At 35.5% G+C, this 17092-nt stretch overlaps 1 protein-coding gene across 1 annotated transcript; it reads right to left on the bottom strand.

Annotated features, from left to right (window-relative positions):
* On the bottom strand, positions 1–1626 carry LOC132293320 (uncharacterized). The gene is made up of 2 exons (XM_059790760.1): positions 1530–1626; positions 1–1412 (listed from the first exon to the last, which is right to left on the bottom strand). Exon 2 carries the CDS (start codon positions 1085–1087, stop codon positions 227–229), a length of 861 nt encoding a protein of 286 aa, XP_059646743.1. The 5' UTR covers positions 1088–1412; positions 1530–1626; the 3' UTR covers positions 1–226.
* Between the last annotated feature and the right edge of the window lie 15466 nt (positions 1627–17092).

Below are 17092 nucleotides of genomic sequence, written 5' to 3' on the forward strand. Positions count from 1 at the left end.
GAAGAAATTTTGCCTCTCTCACAAGAGAGAGACAAAGTAAAAGTCCATTTTAGAGGTCTCGTGTACAATTTCAATCTTTTAAAAAAATATCAAACTAATTTTCTTCGCACCAAGTTAACCATATCATATCATCCTGTAACTATAAAAATTAACCATTCTATAAAATAAAATAAAAATAAAAATAAAAAAAATCAAAGGAGAAAATAAAAAAATAAAAAACAGAGAATCAGTCAGGGTTCTTACAGGCACGAATCAGCAAAGAAAACCCAACTTTTTCTTGATCTTTTTGGTCCAAATTGTTTTCCTCCAACCACAATCTGCTATCCAATCCACTTCTTGTCCTGAACATGAACACAGCATACCCTCCTGATGTTGAATTGAAGAACCAATCATGCACATCCCACATCATATCCACCAGCAACCCATCAACGAAAATCGTCTGATTCCCGCGAAAATTCCATCTCAATCTCTTAACTTGAATCACATTCTTCTTGTCAATACAAACAGTCAATGCCGAATCCTTTGAACCACCCTTGTCTTCTCCAATGCACTTGATCACAATATCATGAAAGCTCCCGGTTTCACAGAATTGAGCCTTGGTTGAGTAGAGGGAGTAGTCGCCTGAGAAATGTTCAGTGCGAGAAACTAACGAGAATTTCCCAACTGGGATGTCAATTGTGCATTTTCTCACATCTGGTTCCTCATCCATGTCTCCAAGTAACAGAGCTAGCTCTGAGTCAACCAATACCACCACGTAAAACGCATTGACCGGCTCGGGTCCAGAATCATACCTAGCCATGGTTAGATCCCAAAACACTTCAATCTTGGAATCGTAGGATTCAAATGCTTTCTTGCCTCGAATCTGTCGTAATTGGTGAGAATCTTTACAGACACCAATGGTGAATCCTTGGCCTGTGAGGTTGCACCAGGTGATTGCGATGAGGAGATGCTTTTTGTTGCTGAATTTGGCTTTGTATAGACATGTAATTGAATCTTGGATTGAAGGGCTCAAGTTGGGGGAGACATAAGCCTGGTTTGAACATACCTTTATGGCATGTTCGCTGTAACAAGTTGCTATATTTTTCATTGTAGAGTGCAAATGCAGACATGAACATTGAGAATCAATATAGCTCCACCCCCTATATATGAGAGGGAAAGTGGAAGAGAGAGAGAGAGTGAGAGAAACAGAGGTGTTTATCCCTTGCCTTTGGTAGAAGAAAATTGAGAGCTTGTTGTGTAAGTGCTTTTCTTAGCTCAACTGTAGTCCTTCCATCTTCTAGCACAATTGTAACAGAAGGAAAGGAAAGAAAGGAAAAGGAAATCCAGGTTTATGTTCACCCTATCTACATTAAATATGATTCCCCTCTCTCAAAATTTCCTATACGAAACTGCTGCGAAGAGAAGGCCAACAGCTGTGACAAGGTAAAAATAAATACATTAAAGATTGATTTGACCTGATCTGATTCTAGTAAATAACTAAATAAAAATAAAATAATAATAATAACTCTATGAATTAATCAAAGATATACCCACGGGAAAAGGGGAAGAGCAAGTGAAGATTCGGTTTAAACTGTTGCTTCAATTGTTTATATGGCGTCGTTACACATAAAGCCAAACAAAGGAGAGGTTAGACGGGTGCTAGTTTCCTCCACATAGATATGAAAAGGGGTTGTGATCTTAAATGCATTCCGATAATATGGGGCCAAAGGCTGACGATGATGACTATGAATTGATGATGTTGGGCGTTGGTCCCAAATATTTAAAATAGAGACTGAGAGCTATCAATTACAATCTATTTACACTTGTTACTACATTTTTCATATTTTTACATTACTATCCTCACATGGCCATTTTTTTTTTTTTTTTTTTGAACTACTAGAGTTGTTATTGGCACAACAAAATTATACCTCCACTTTTATTTATTCATAAATCAAATGACAAAATTAACTTTAAACTATTGTAATAGGTTCCACCTTTTTATCTCCTCTTTGATCTCTACTACTCAAGTCTACTCTCAAGAAAAAATCTCTTTCGTTTCCCCATTTTTCTTTTTTTCTTTCTTTGTATGCTTCCTTTCTCACTACAACTATCATCACCAATCCCTATCATTTACTGTAAAATCTCTTTTGTATGCTTTCTTTTCACTCCAACTGAATCACCAATCCCTATCATTCACAAATATCTATTTATCAAATAATTATTGTTTTGTATACAATGGTGAATAAGAATATGCATAACTCCGGCAAATCACTGTCACTTAGATTTTTACAATGAATTTTTAGAATTAGATGAAGAAAAATAAAATTAAGAACATTAGTGTTCATTTCTATCGAGAAAAAAATTTATCAAAGTTGGAAAAAATTATACTTACCACCACACACACACACACACAAAATTCAAAAAGCTATTCAAAGAAACAAAGAAAAAAATGACTTTTAGAGATAATATAAACACTACATTGTTTATGATTATAGATTTTGAGATTTCTATTAGGCCATGTTTATTGTCCTCATCTTCTGTAAAAAAAATAAATAATGTATCATATACTATAGTATAATTTATTTAAATATTATTTGTAAATATAATATTTATTATAATAATCTATATATATATATATATTTATATAGTTTAATATCAAGAAAATAAAACTATAAAAGAACCTGATAAAGTCGAGGCTAGAATTTAATTCTATAGCCTTAAGACAGATACGCCCCGCTACGGTGCTAACGGACTCTTCGGCGTTTATCTCCCAGGATACAACGGCTTTTCTTCCTTTGGTAGTAGCACTTCAAACCAATGGAATAGGCGAACCGGCTCGGTGTAGTACTCTCTGATGAACTCAGACTCGGAGACCAGGATTGAACCCTAACTCGGAGACCAAGATTGAACCTAAACTTGGAAACCAAGGTTCGAACCCAATCCAAACCAGTTTAGGTTGAACCCAAACCAGTGGCTGAACCGAACAAAGAAGAATTAGAAGAAGAAATTCAGAAGAAGAGAAGAGATTTATGAAATTGGTGTGAATTGAAATGAACCCAATGATGGGTATTTATAGGCTTGTTGGTGCCTATTCTGAATGGGTGCACCCATAGTCCGAATGGGTGCAACCATTGTTGACCAATCAGAATTAAAAAACTGTTGGTGGTTTTTAATTTGTAAAGGGTGCAACTCTTGGTTCAAAATTTAAAACTGAATCCTTTTAATTCTGATCCAGCCCAGCCCTTTAATTTCGTCCAGTCCAGCAAGCAAATAATCCAACTCGGCCATTAATTCAGCCCAGTAAACAGGCCCATTTTGATAAGTCCAGTAACAAAATAAAATTACAACCACACAGGCCCATCCCAACTTTGGGTAAAAAGTTAAACCCATTTCACAATCAAGCCCCGCCCCGCCCTAGCCCGGACAGGGTCGGGTCGGGCGGGTGGTAATTGGTTCGGATCCAGGCTAGCCTAGGTCCTCCCCCTCTTAAAAACTTGGGTGCCCTTGGGCCCAAACCCAAATCCCATACTAGACATATATATACTCAAGGTTGCTTTGCTACTTTTTCGATGTGGGACAAGCATTTCCCACTTTATTCACACCCATTTAGGCTTTATAAATCACTTACTTTGGAGCCAATTTCTCATTCACCCGGAAACGGATTTGAGAAAATAAATATACCACGTTCATCTCCTCGCAGAGAGGAACGCGCTCATCAATAGATTCGCAAAAAATTCTTAGCGGAATCTTTTTAAAAATCCTTCCAAAGTTTGCGTTTTCTAATGCCGTTTCCAACAATCCCCCACATGAATGAAAATTTTCGCAGATTACAAAAGGAGAAGATACAGACACTATAGAGAGTACTATTGGAAAGTTACTGCATCGGGATAGGTAGCTTTTGGCCTTGAACCTTCCCTAGTGTATTACTATCGGATTTACTAGCTAACCAGTGAACATTATGTCTTGAACTGTTCAGCCATTGATGTAAACCAAGACAATAGCAAACACACAATTCCTTCCCACACAAAGTCGGTTCTCACGGTTGTGTTCATATGGCCCTGAACAACGCCTGGTATTTCATGAGTGCTCCAGAAAACTTAGCCGTAGAAGTTCTAATAGAAGCGGCCCCACTTCACACTCATATAGGTGACTTCTTATTAAGAGTATCCTACCATACCCCACTTGAATTTTCAAGGTATAAGAGTCATTAAAAGCATAGCTTATCCTATTCATCGCTGTAGGTAACACTGTCTCATCATAGAAATGGGTAGAAGATTGAATCTTCCCAGTGCTTCTGGTGAGCCATTCAGAATTTCTGTTGTCCCTTTGAACCTAGATCTTGGGATCTCCAGTCAACTAGGTTGGGTTTCCATTAAGATGACTCGTTAGCTTTCGGCTTTAATCCCATTCCCCTCGATGAACTATATACTTGTTCTCTTGTCAAACCTTTTGTAAACGGATCCGCTAAATTATCTTTTGACCTGATATAATCTATTGAGATTATCCCACTTGAGAGCAATTGTCTAACGGTATTATGTCGTCGACGTATATGTCGAGACTTACCGTTGTACATATTACTTTGTGCCCTTCCAATTGCTGATTGACTATCACAATGTATACATATAGCGGGCACCGGACTAGGCCAATTTGGAATATCTTCTAAGAAATTACGAAGCCACTTAGCTTCTTCACCTGCTTTATCCAAAGCAATAAATTCAGATTCCATAGTGGATCTGGCAATACAAGTTTGTTTTGAAGATTTTCAAGATATGGCACCTCCTCCAATAGTAAAGACATAGCCACTTGTGGATTTAGAATCCTTTGTATCTGATATCCAATTAGCATCACTGTATCCTTCAAGTACTGCTGGATATCTAGAATAATGTAATCCATAACTTATAGTATATTTTAAATACCTTAGAACCCTAATTATTGCATTCCAATGGTTCTTTCCTAGATTACTAGTATATCTACTCAATTTATTAACTGAGTATGCTATGTCTGGTCGTGTGCAATTCGTCAAATACATTAAGCTTCTTATAATGCGAGAATACTCAAGTTGTGATATGCTAGGACCAGTATTTTTCGATAAGTGAAGATTTACATCAACAGGAGTCTTTACAAGACTATTATCCCCTTTTATTAAACTTTTTAAATATTTTCTCAATATAGTGAGATTGAGATAATACTAGACCATCTGATGTTCTAGAAATCTTAATTCCTAGTATGACATCAGCTATGCCTAAATCTTTCATATCAAAATTTTTGGTCAACATCTTTTTAGTAGTTTTGATTATTACATCATTACTACCCATTATTAGCATATCATCCACATATAGGCACACAATGACATATCCATTTTGAGTGTTTTTCACATACACACATTTATCACACTCATTAATTTTAAAACCATTTGACAACATCACTTTGTCAAATTTTTCATGCCATTGTTTAGGTGCTTGTTTTAATCCATATAAGGATTTTACAAGTTTGCACACCTTCTTTTCTTTCCCTGGAACTATAAACCCTTCAGGTTGTTCCATATAGATTTCCTCCTCTAATTCACCATTTAAGAAGGCAGTCTTAACATCCATTTGATGTATTTCTAAGTTTTGCAGTGCTGCAATAGCTAGTAACAATCTAATGGATGTTATTCTTGTGACTGGTGAATATGTATCAAAATAATCCAGGCCTTCTTTTTGCCTATATCCCTTAGCAACAAGTCGGGCTTTATATTTTTCAATTGAACCATCAGGCTTCATCTTCCTCTTGAAAATCCACTTATACCCTAAAGGTTTAGTACCAGGAGGAAGATCCACCAGCTCCCAAGTATGATTTTGCATGATGGATTCAATTTCACTATTTATGGCTCCTTTCCATAAATTAGCTTCAGGAGAAGACATAGCTTCCTTGTAGCTTTGTGGCTCATTCTCCAATATATATGTCAGAAAGTCAGAACCGAATGACTTGGACGTTCTAGCTCTTTTGCTACGTCTAGGTTCTTCCTCATTTTCATCATCTATAGACTCTTGGTCTATATTCTCTTGTATATTGCTATTAGCAGTATCATAATTTCTTTTAAGAGGATTTTTGCAAGGAAATATATCCTCAAAGAAATAAGCATTCCTTGACTCAATAATTGTATTGACATGGATATCAGGAATGTCTGATTTATGCACAAGAAAACGATATGCACTACTATTCTGTGCATAGCCTATGAAAATACCATCAAAGGTTTTTGGTCCTATCTTAACTTTCTTAGGAGTAGGAACCGCAACCTTAGCTAAACACCCCCACACTTTTAAGAATTTATAGGAAGGTTTTTGACCTTTCCATAATTCATAAGGTGTCACATTTGATTTCTTTTGAGGTACCTTGTTGAGAACATAATTAGTAGAGAGCAAAGCTTCCCCCCACAAATTCTGGGTTAAACCAGAACTTATCAACATAGCATTCATCACTTCTTTTAAGGTACGGTTTTTGCGTTCAGCAACACCGTTCTGTTGAGGTGAATAAGGAGCGGTAGTTTGGTGAATAATACCATGTTCTGAACAAATTTCAGCGAATGGTATTTCGTATTCACCACCTCTATCACTTCTAAACATCTTTATCTTTTTTCCAAGTTGATTCTCAACCTCATTCTTGTAATGTTTAAACATTTCCAAGGCTTCATCTTTACTTCTTAACAAGTATACATAACAATATCTTGTGCAGTCATCAATAAAAGTAACGAAATACTTTTTCCCACCTCTAGTTGGCACAGATTTAAAGTCACAGATATCACTGTGAATTAATGCTAGAGGTTCAGTACTTCGCTCTATGGAGTGAAATGAGGTTCTAGTCAATTTTGCTTCTACACATGTTTGGCATTTTTGATTTAAATCAATATTAAATTTAGGTATAGATTCCATGTTAATCAATCTACGAATAGTATCATAATTAACATGTCCTAACCTACCATGCCATACATCAGATGAGTCAATAATATAAGCAGAAGAAGCACTAGCTTTATTATTATCATTAATAGCTTTGGGTACAACAGTCATTACATTGAACTTAAATAGTCCATTACTTAGATACCCTTTGCCCACATACACCCCATTCTTAGTCAGCACAAACTTATCAGATACAAAGACCAGCTTGAACCCATTCTTGCTTAGTAGTGACCCAGAGACCAAGTTCTTCCCGATGTCTGGTACATACAGCACATTATTAGGAGTGAGCTCTTTCCCTGAGGTCATTAGTAGCTTGATCTTTCCTTGTCCTTCAACCTTTGCAGTAGAAGAATTCCCCATGTAGAGTTGTTCTTCATTATTTATAGTTTCATAGGTAGTGAACATCCTCTTTTCAGAGCAAACATGACGAGTAGCTCCATCCTCTGTTGTTGCTTACCAGGTTGATTTCAGAAACCACAGCTGAAAGATTTAACTCTGATACATCAGCTGTCAACTTATCTTCTTCAGCTATGTGCACCTCAGTGGTCTTCTTCTTGGGGTTATGATGTGTTTTGCGGCTACGACAATCTTTAGCTCGGTGTCCTAGCTTACCGCATATGAAACACTTCCCAGTGAACTTCTTGTAGTTTCCTTGGCTAGGACCTTCTCCAGAGTGCTTCCTCTTCTTATTTTTCTGTCCTGCTTCCACTACATTTGCCTTTGACACTATTGAAGAATTTCCGGCTCTCTTTTCAGATGTACGGTTATCTTCTTCAATTCTCAGCCTGACAATTAAGTCTTCGAGCCCCATTTCCTTGCGCTTATGCTTCAAGTAATTTTTGAAATCTTTCCAAGTAGGTGGCAGCTTTTCAATGATTGAAGCTACTTGAAAGGATTCACTCAATGTCATCTTCTCAGCATGTATCTCATGTAGGATTAGCTGGAGCTCCTGCACTTGGCTCACGACTGTCTTGGAGTCTATCATTTTGAAGTCCAGAAATCGTCCAACCACGAATTTCTTCAATCCAGCATCCTCTGTTTTATACTTTTTGTCTAACGACTCCCAAAGCTCTTTAGCAGTATTTATTGGACTGTACACATTATATAAGGTGTTGTCCAATCCATTGAGGATGTAGTTCTTGCATAGGAAGTCTCCATGCTTCCATGTATCAACAGCTCCAAGCTTGGTAATGTCTGTATCACCCTCATCTAACACTGGAGCAGTTTCAGTCAGATACTTGCTTAGATTCAGAGTTGTAAGGTAGAACATCATTTTCTGTTGCCACCTTTTAAACTCTGTCCCGTTGAATTTTTCGGGCTTCTCCCCATGACTGACGGGAACATTAGGCACAGTAATACTCGTACTTGCCATTTGTCTGTTATATATTGATATACAGACCACGACTCAAATTATAATAATTATAACAATAATAATTAAATAATTATTACTATAGTATAAAGGTATCTGTCTTAAGATTGTATAAAAAAATAAATAATGTATCATATACTATAGTATAATTTATTTAAATATTATTTGTATATATAATATTTATTATAATAATCTATATATATATATTTATATAGTTTAATATCAAGAAAATAAAACTATAAAAGAACCTGATAAAGTCGAGGCTAGAATTTAATTCTATAGCCTTAAGACAGATACGCCCCGCTACGGTGCTAACGGACTCTTCGGCGTCTATCTCCCAGGATACAACGACTTTTCTTCCTTTGGTAGTAGCACTTCAAACCAATGGAATAGGCGAACCGGCTCGGTGTAGTACTCTCTGATGAACTCAGACTCGGAGACCAGGATTGAACCCTAACTCGGAGACCAAGATTGAACCTAAACTTGGAAACCAAGGTTCGAACCCAATCCAAACCAGTTTAGGTTGAACCCAAACCAGTGGCTGAACCGAACAAAGAAGAATTAGAAGAAGAAATTCAGAAGAAGAGAAGAGATTTATGAAATTGGTGTGAATTGAAATGAACCCAATGATGGGTATTTATAGGCTTGTTGGTGCCTATTCTGAATGGGTGCACCCATAGTCTGAATGGGTGCAACCATTGTTGACCAATCAGAATTAAAAAACTGTTGGTGGTTTTTAATTTGTAAAGGGTGCAACTCTTGGTTCAAAATTTAAAACTGAATCCTTTTAATTCTGATCCAGCCCAGCCCTTTAATTTCGTCCAGTCCAGCAAGCAAATAATCCAACTCGGCCATTAATTCAGCCCAGTAAACAGGCCCATTTTGATAAGTCCAGCAACAAAATAAAATTACAACCACACAGGCCCATCCCAACTTTGGGTAAAAAGTTAAACCCATTTCACAATCAAGCCCCGCCCCGCCCTAGCCCGGACAGGGTCGGGTCGGGCGGGTGGTAATTGGTTCGGATCCAGGCTAGCCTAGGTCCTCCCCCTCTTAAAAACTTGGGTGCCCTTGGGCCCAAACCCAAATCCCATACTAGACATATATATACTCAAGGTTGCTTTGCTACTTTTTCGATGTGGGACAAGTATTTCCCACTTTATTCACACCCATTTAGGCTTTATAAATCACTTACTTTGGAGCCAATTTCTCATTCACCCGGAAACGGATTTGAGAAAATAAATATACCACGTTCATCTCCTCGCAGAGAGGAACGCGCTCATCAATAGATTCGCAAAAAATTCTTAGCGGAATCTTTTTAAAAATCCTTCCAAAGTTTGCGTTTTCTAATGCCGTTTCCAACATCTTCTTCATTGACAAACAATTCTTTTTCACCTTTTCTTTATACCGTTCGGATTAATCTCTCTTTTTTCATTTTAAGTTGATAGTGTTGACAATGATTTATCTTTAATATGTTGGTTGTTGAGGGCAATCCATATGCCAGTAGAAGATGATAGATGGTAGGGAGAGAGAAGAGAAAGGAATGAAATAGAAACAAAAGACAGAGAATAGATGAAGACCAAGTTGAGAGAATCGAATCAGAGATGAGAGACAAAATGTTAGAGAACAACCATATTGGAACAATTCGGGATTATTTTTGTCATTTAATTTTTTTAAAAAATATAGAAGTGGAACACTTTAGTATAATTTGGAGCTCAAATATCAGCTCCCTTTAACTATCTCTTGGTTCGGATTGTTGGTTTGGAGAGAGAGATTTACGCGCACAATACTCTGTCATGGAGAGAGTAAGATTATAGAGAATATTTCTTTATTAACTATGAATCATAATGGAACAATTTTATGGTTGACTCGAGAGGCATACACCGAAATAAACCCTTATTATGTGATGTAGAACTAATTGTCGAAGCTTTTATGGCTCGTTTGGACCAAACGAGCATGCTAACATATTTTTTGGTCTGATTCCTAAGTGTCCATTCTTTTTCTATTTTTTCAAAAATTGTAGAGAAACTTTATTTTTAGGCATTTTCTTATATTATAAGAATTCGTTACAATTAGTTTCCCTGTGAATTAGTGGAGAGATCAAATCACATAATCAATTATCAATACAATTATCATATTTCTCTGAATTTGTCTCATTTTGTCAATTCAAAATATCTTACTTTATAGATTCAAAACAAACTGTTTCCGTAAATTCAAAATAAATCGTTCGTTATGAAAAAATTTATTGCTCCCGCTTACATGATTATAAATTGGAATAGAGCCCGTGATTATAAATTGGAATAGTGCCCTTAAATTCTCACATTTTGTGAGTATAAAAACCATAATGCAGTTTGCAGTTGGGGGCCACACCAATTGTGTGAAGTCAAGACTTTTGAGCTGAAGATTTAAGTCCCCCCTAACCCCTCGTGTCCTTTTCCAACCTCACAGACACGTCATATGTAATATAATCCATGCATTTAGATAGATAGAGATAATCTGAAATGGATATAATTTGATGTGTGTGTTAGTGATTTTTTTTTTAATTAAAATGGTAGAGACCAAATGTATTGGAACAATCCGGAGTTATTTTTGTCATTTAATTATTAAAAAAATATAATTTTGGAGCTCGAATATCAACTCCCTTTAACTATCTCTTTGTATAGACTCTTTGTTAAGAGAGTAAGATTTACAAGCACAATATGCCATTCAATGTATGGACTATGGACTATGGAGAGAGTAAGATTGCAAAGAATATTTTTTTTATTAATTATGAATCATAATGGAACAATTTTATGGTTGACTCGAGAGGCATATTCCAAAATAAACCCTCATTATATGATGTAGAATTGATTGTCGAACCCTTTATGGCCGTTTGGACCAAACGAACATACTGACAGATTTTCTAGTTTGATCTCGAAGTGTCCGTTTTTTGACCCGGCAGAAAAGTTTTTTAGACTAGAAACGGTCCAACAAGCAAGATTCACCGCTATGCCGTGACGTAACTCATTTTTCGATAAAATACCATCGTTTAGGGTCTCAAAACGGGATTTCTGTCATATAGGAAGCCTGTCGAATATTTTAGAATTTTTATTCATTGTCTAAACGAACTCGAATTGCACTCATGTTTTATATTTAGTAATTTTATTTATAGGCATTTCCGCGTCCAAGTTAGTTTCCTTATAAATTGGTGCAGAGATCAGAATCACATGGTCAATTATCAATACAATTATAAATTTTTTTTTGAATTTATCTCTCATTTTGTGAATTCAAGATACCCTATTCTAAATTTTAATACAAATTATTTTTTGTGAAAAAAAATTTCGCTTCCGCGATTATGAATTGGAATAGAGCCCTAAAATTCTCATATTTTGTGAGTACATCACAATGCAGTTTGCAGTTGGGGGGCCACACTAATTGTGTGGAGTCGAGACTTTTGAAGTCCCCCGTAACCCCTCGTGTCCTTTTCCAACCACAGACATGCCATATGTTATATAATCCATGCATTTAGATAGATAGAGATAATCTGAAATGGATATAATTTGATTTATTTTTTTTTATTATTATTATTTTTTATTGGTAAGAAACTCACACACGTATCACTTACATATTTACTTTGCTCCTTTAAAGATTTAAACCTTCACCATCCACAAAGGTAGAAGAGATACTACAGGTCCTTAATAATTTGATGTATTAGTTAGTGATTTTTATTTAATTAAAGTTAATTAATTTATGAAAATTTCATTTCATGGTTCTTGTAATAAAGTAAAGTAGGTTTGTTAGTTGATCAGATTCGAAATATTATGTGTATTGGATGCACTGACCACAACTGCCAGTTTGGGAATGGGATTTAAGTCCCTGAAAAGATTGGAGAATTTAGGGCAACCAAAAATGGGACATGGAAAGTGAGATGCTATCCTTTTCCACAAGCATCCCCCCTTTTTCTCAAACTTGGAGTTGGGACCTATTATATACTCCATATAATAAATAATATTAGATCCAGGTCAGTAAGGTAAAGACATTAAACTTAAACACCGTTTTAATGGTTAGTCGTTACACTGTTTAATCATGGTGGGTCCTTAGATTTTGAGGCTCAAACGTGTGATATTTGTCCTTGCATTCTTTAATGGTGGGTCGTTCAATTAAGCATTTCTTGTGCCATGTGATATTGGATTATTACTAATATCAATTTGAGATAATTGTAGGCTAATTGCTCGGTGCATGTGAGACAACCAATGATTTCATGTGTGTAGTATCGAATTCTCTAATGGATTCAACATCATATTTGCAAGTCTGGTCTTCCTCCGGAAAAAAAAAAAAAAAAAGAAGGTATCTGGTTTAGACTGAAGCTAAATGACAACATCGCTGGAGCAGCGCTGGTGCTTAGAACACTGTATATAAATCACATATTAAAAATCAAACTCACACAGAGTTAAAAAGTGAAGGAAATGGTAGAGTAAAGAAGTGAATAGAGTGGCTTCATGATTTCTTATAAGGTCATAAGGGTAGGGACCCCTCCGCAAAGAGCTTGTCTACCCAATTATAACCTGGAAGAAGCCTGTCCTGATAATTTAGGGGAGGAGGCATGTTCTGATAAAAGGGTGGTAAAGAGACTATGTATCATTAATGGTGTCACGTTGCTAAGAGTCAGAGAGTTTGGAAGCAACCCTTAAGGAGAGGAGGGTTTAATTTTAAAGGACCACACAAAAGAGAGTGATTTCTATGATTACCATTTGGGTAAAACTGTAAAAAGACATACCATTTGGGTGTGTCATCAAACATCAAGCCCACATGCACACAATCAGAACTGTCTCCTTCCAACTTGCACAATAGGGAGGTTTTTTTTATTTATTTATTATCTTTCTATCTTCAAGTCATTGTATTTACCGATGATACTTGTATTTACAACAAAAACTGAGATACGTCACTGCAAATTGGTACACATTTTAGCAGAGCCATTCTTTGTTGTAGTAAAGAATGGCATTTAATGTGCAACAACTTCAAATCATTTATTATTTATTTGTAATCGTGTAGTGGGTGTGGTGGGTAAGCTGGAAATAATACAAGTGTCTGAATACATACATATATATATACATACATATATATATATACATATATTATATCCAAAGGATTTTTGTAATAGAGAAGATGTGTAACATGATGGAGAGAACAAAATTAAAAAGCAACACAAGAATAAAACTCACAAAAACTCTTCTCGTGAACTGCTATGGACCTTACAGGCTGTGAAGTATTATTCTTTCCTTGCATACACACAAGTGTATCTTCTTCACTTTTAAAAATATGTATAAAATATAGTTAATAATAATAATAAACTATACGTAGTATAGTATAAAATTAACAAGTCAACCCTATAAAGCAAAGCAAGCTGCATCATCTTAAATAGGCATAGGCAGTTTGAGCAAAACACATTTAATTTAAAATTCTCATGAAGTGTGGGGTTATAACTTGAAACAGTGGTGGGATGGGGTAAAGAAAAATATTATCGTCAACGACTTGCAGTGTACAAACAACACATTTATTTATCCTGACCTGTCCAACATCACACTTACTCAACAACCTTTGCGTATTCGAATTGAGAAAATAAACTCAATTTAGATTGTGAGTTCAAAAAAGCTTAGGCAATTAGGAAAGGAAGCCAAATTAGTAGCTTTACAAGTGAGGCTGATGAACCTAACTTGGAGGTGGTGGCAACCTCTACTCTCTACTCAAAATCAGATTTAACTTGATCCTTTAAATGACAATGACCAAATATAATATATGTTTCAATCAAGGATGTCTTTTTCATCTGTGAATCGTATTAGAGTAGTGATGTATGTACTCATCGATCATAAAAAGGCCCAATGTCTAATCATTTTTATCTGAAACCTCCCAAGTGCCTTAGGACATCGGGGTTTAAGGTTCGATTCCTCTTGTGTGCTCATATATGAACAAAACATAAATTCCATTGCAACTACTGTGAATTCGGCCCACAAATTATTTAATTTTCCATTCTTCCTGAATTGAGTTAATCTAGACTACAAACTACAAATTCATATTCAAATTGAGGATGATTATAAGATGTACAACTTATAAGAGAAATTTCAAGAGAGAGAGAGAGAGAGAGAGTTAAAACATGAGGAAATTTAGGCAAGGAACAACATCCCCATTGTTAGAGCCAAAAATCAATGGTCAAATAGAAAGCTTTGATTGGATCTTTGTCAAAGCCTGGCATGAAATTGATTAAATAAAACCATGCACGAGACACCCAAAAGTGTTGAACCATTGCACACAAACAGAGTCATTTACATTCCTTTCTAACGAAACCCAGAAAATATGAAACGATGCACCACCTGTGTGGAACAAATCACCTACCAGATGCAAGCCACCCACCTTATAGCACATATAGTTAATTTCAATCCTCATTTATAGCATAAATCTTTCTTGATCAAACCAAGTGGAACAAACCCAAAGCTAAAATACAAGCATCCAAAAGTCTTCAGAAACACATAGTATTCGCATTGCTCACAACACATCATTGAGAATTTAATATTGGCCACAAAAGTCTCAAGTATGCTCAACTGTTTATCATAACTTGATGAATATAGCACTCTCTTTCTGCCTTTCACCAATAACATGTTAGAATGGAACATATACAAAGCTCTAGAAACTGCAAAGGTGCATGGCATTCAGTGGGGACTCCCGTTGAATTGAAATCTACCTAATAAAATATAAATTTACAGTCAAACGTTCAAGCAACAAGATAAAATGTCCAAATTTATTTGAAATTCAAGAAACTTAAAAACAATTAGATGTAAAACATGAACTAAAGCAATTCTAACATATATTGGGTGTAAATTGTTTTTTTTTTTTTTTTGGACTTTACTCGCCTCTTTGAAAATCAATGACACAGGTACAGAATGAGTTTACAACATCTAGGCTTGTACAATCCCCTAATGTTGAAACTTGCTTGACATTGGACGCTTAAAACCCAATCGATCTATATTTTGTCATTGAAGTTTGTAATTTATCTTAAACATGTCACTCCTTATATATCTTTAATAGATAATGCATATTTTGTTACCTCTCTCATACAAGGGGAGTAATAATTATTATTGTTCGTAAATAAAAATGAAGATTGAGAAATGTTGGTAAAAAGGATACGAACCAGCAGAAATGGTGGAGATTACGTGTCTCTAGGGTGATCAACACCCTCTCCCTTGCATTGGACCATCGAGTGCACGAGAGAGAATCCTAATTTATATCAACATATATTACTAAATTGAGGAAACCATTGAATCTTGCCTAAAAAGAGGGAAAGAAAAAATAAGAAAAAAGAATGAATTTCCAATATTCATAAATTAGGAAACCTACAAGTTCACATTCAAATTGAGGATGACTTTAAGTGAACCAACTCACAAAGGATTTGAGAAATTTCAAATGGGATGAAAATCAGTGATAACATGAGAAAATTTAGGGAAGAAACAAAATCCTGACCAAATTAGTCATGAAAACATTTTTGTGAGCCAAAAATCAACAGCCAAACGGAAAGGTCTGATTGGATCTTTGTCAAAGTCTGACAAGAAACTGATGAAATAAAACCATGTAAAGGAGTAGAACCATTGCAAACCCAAAAAGGGTCATTTTTTTTTTTTTTTGATAAGTAAACCCAAAAAGGGTCATTACTTCCCTTTCTCACGAAACCCACAAAATGAATGGAAGCAACCTGCACTAAGTCGTCATAGCCTCATAACAGATATTTAAAAATCAATTTTAACTTCACAAATCACCTACCAGATGCAAGCCAACTTATAAGCCCAAGTTTCAATCCTCATTTATAGCACAAATCATCCTTATTTAAACCAAGCCAAGTGGTACAAACTAAAAACTAAACATACAAGCACATATGCCTTCAACAATGGTATCTAAAAGCCTTTAGAAACACAAATTAAGCACTGCTCACAAGACATCATTTAGAATTTAATATTGGCATCAAAAGTCTCAGGTTTATACCTAAATGAATTAGATAAGAATGCATCCCTTTCACCAATAATGTGTCAGAATTGAATGAATACAACACTCGAGATATGTAACTAACTGTGTTTCATAAAGTGTATCCTAACTGTGTTTCATACCCTCATTTAACTCAATTACCACCGATGAAAATTAGAGCCATAAAAAATGGTTCAAACTTAAGGAGAGAACTAGGATGCAAGCATGGCATGATCATTTAAGGTGCCAACTCTCAAAATCATTTAAGGGACTCCTGTTCAATTGGCATCTACCTAATAAAAACATTAATTTACAACCAAATTGTAATACCCCCAAATTTTCACGTGTAGATATCAAACAATTAATATTTAAAACGAGATACAAGATGAAATAAGAATAAATAAATATTCGCTAAACGGAAAACTAAAATGATAATTAATAAATCCCCAATTCCTCTGATACCAATACTCCCATTAATCCAATAAATAATAAACCTCCATAGTACAACTCGGGAATACGTATCTCATGGACCCTAATAAAATCCCATAACGGAAATAATATCTAACTCTACTGAAATAATAAATAAACAACTAAGTCTGAAAAATAAATAAAAACTAGGATAGTGTCCTACGCCGATGAACCGGAAGAGTGAAAATGAATGGTCTCTGATTTATACAAAAAACCTCTATTACTGGTACTGACGAGGACCTGAAAATTTTGACAAAGGTGGGTCAAAACCTACGAACAAGTCCTGTCTACTACAACTCAATCAAAGAACTGATAAGCGATACATCCCTAGCCAACTTATGCAATAGCTACATAG

This window comes from Cornus florida, unplaced genomic scaffold (assembly GCF_030987335.1).
Source record: "Cornus florida cultivar Cherokee Brave unplaced genomic scaffold, ASM3098733v1 CherokeeBrave_3.0.0_Hap2_Chr02, whole genome shotgun sequence".
NCBI lineage: Eukaryota > Viridiplantae > Streptophyta > Magnoliopsida > Cornales > Cornaceae > Cornus > Cornus florida.

Coding starts and splice junctions, on each gene's coding strand:
- LOC132293320 (XM_059790760.1), bottom strand. CDS start 1,087: ATGAAAAATATAGCAACTTGTTACAGCGAACATGCCATAAAGGTATGT.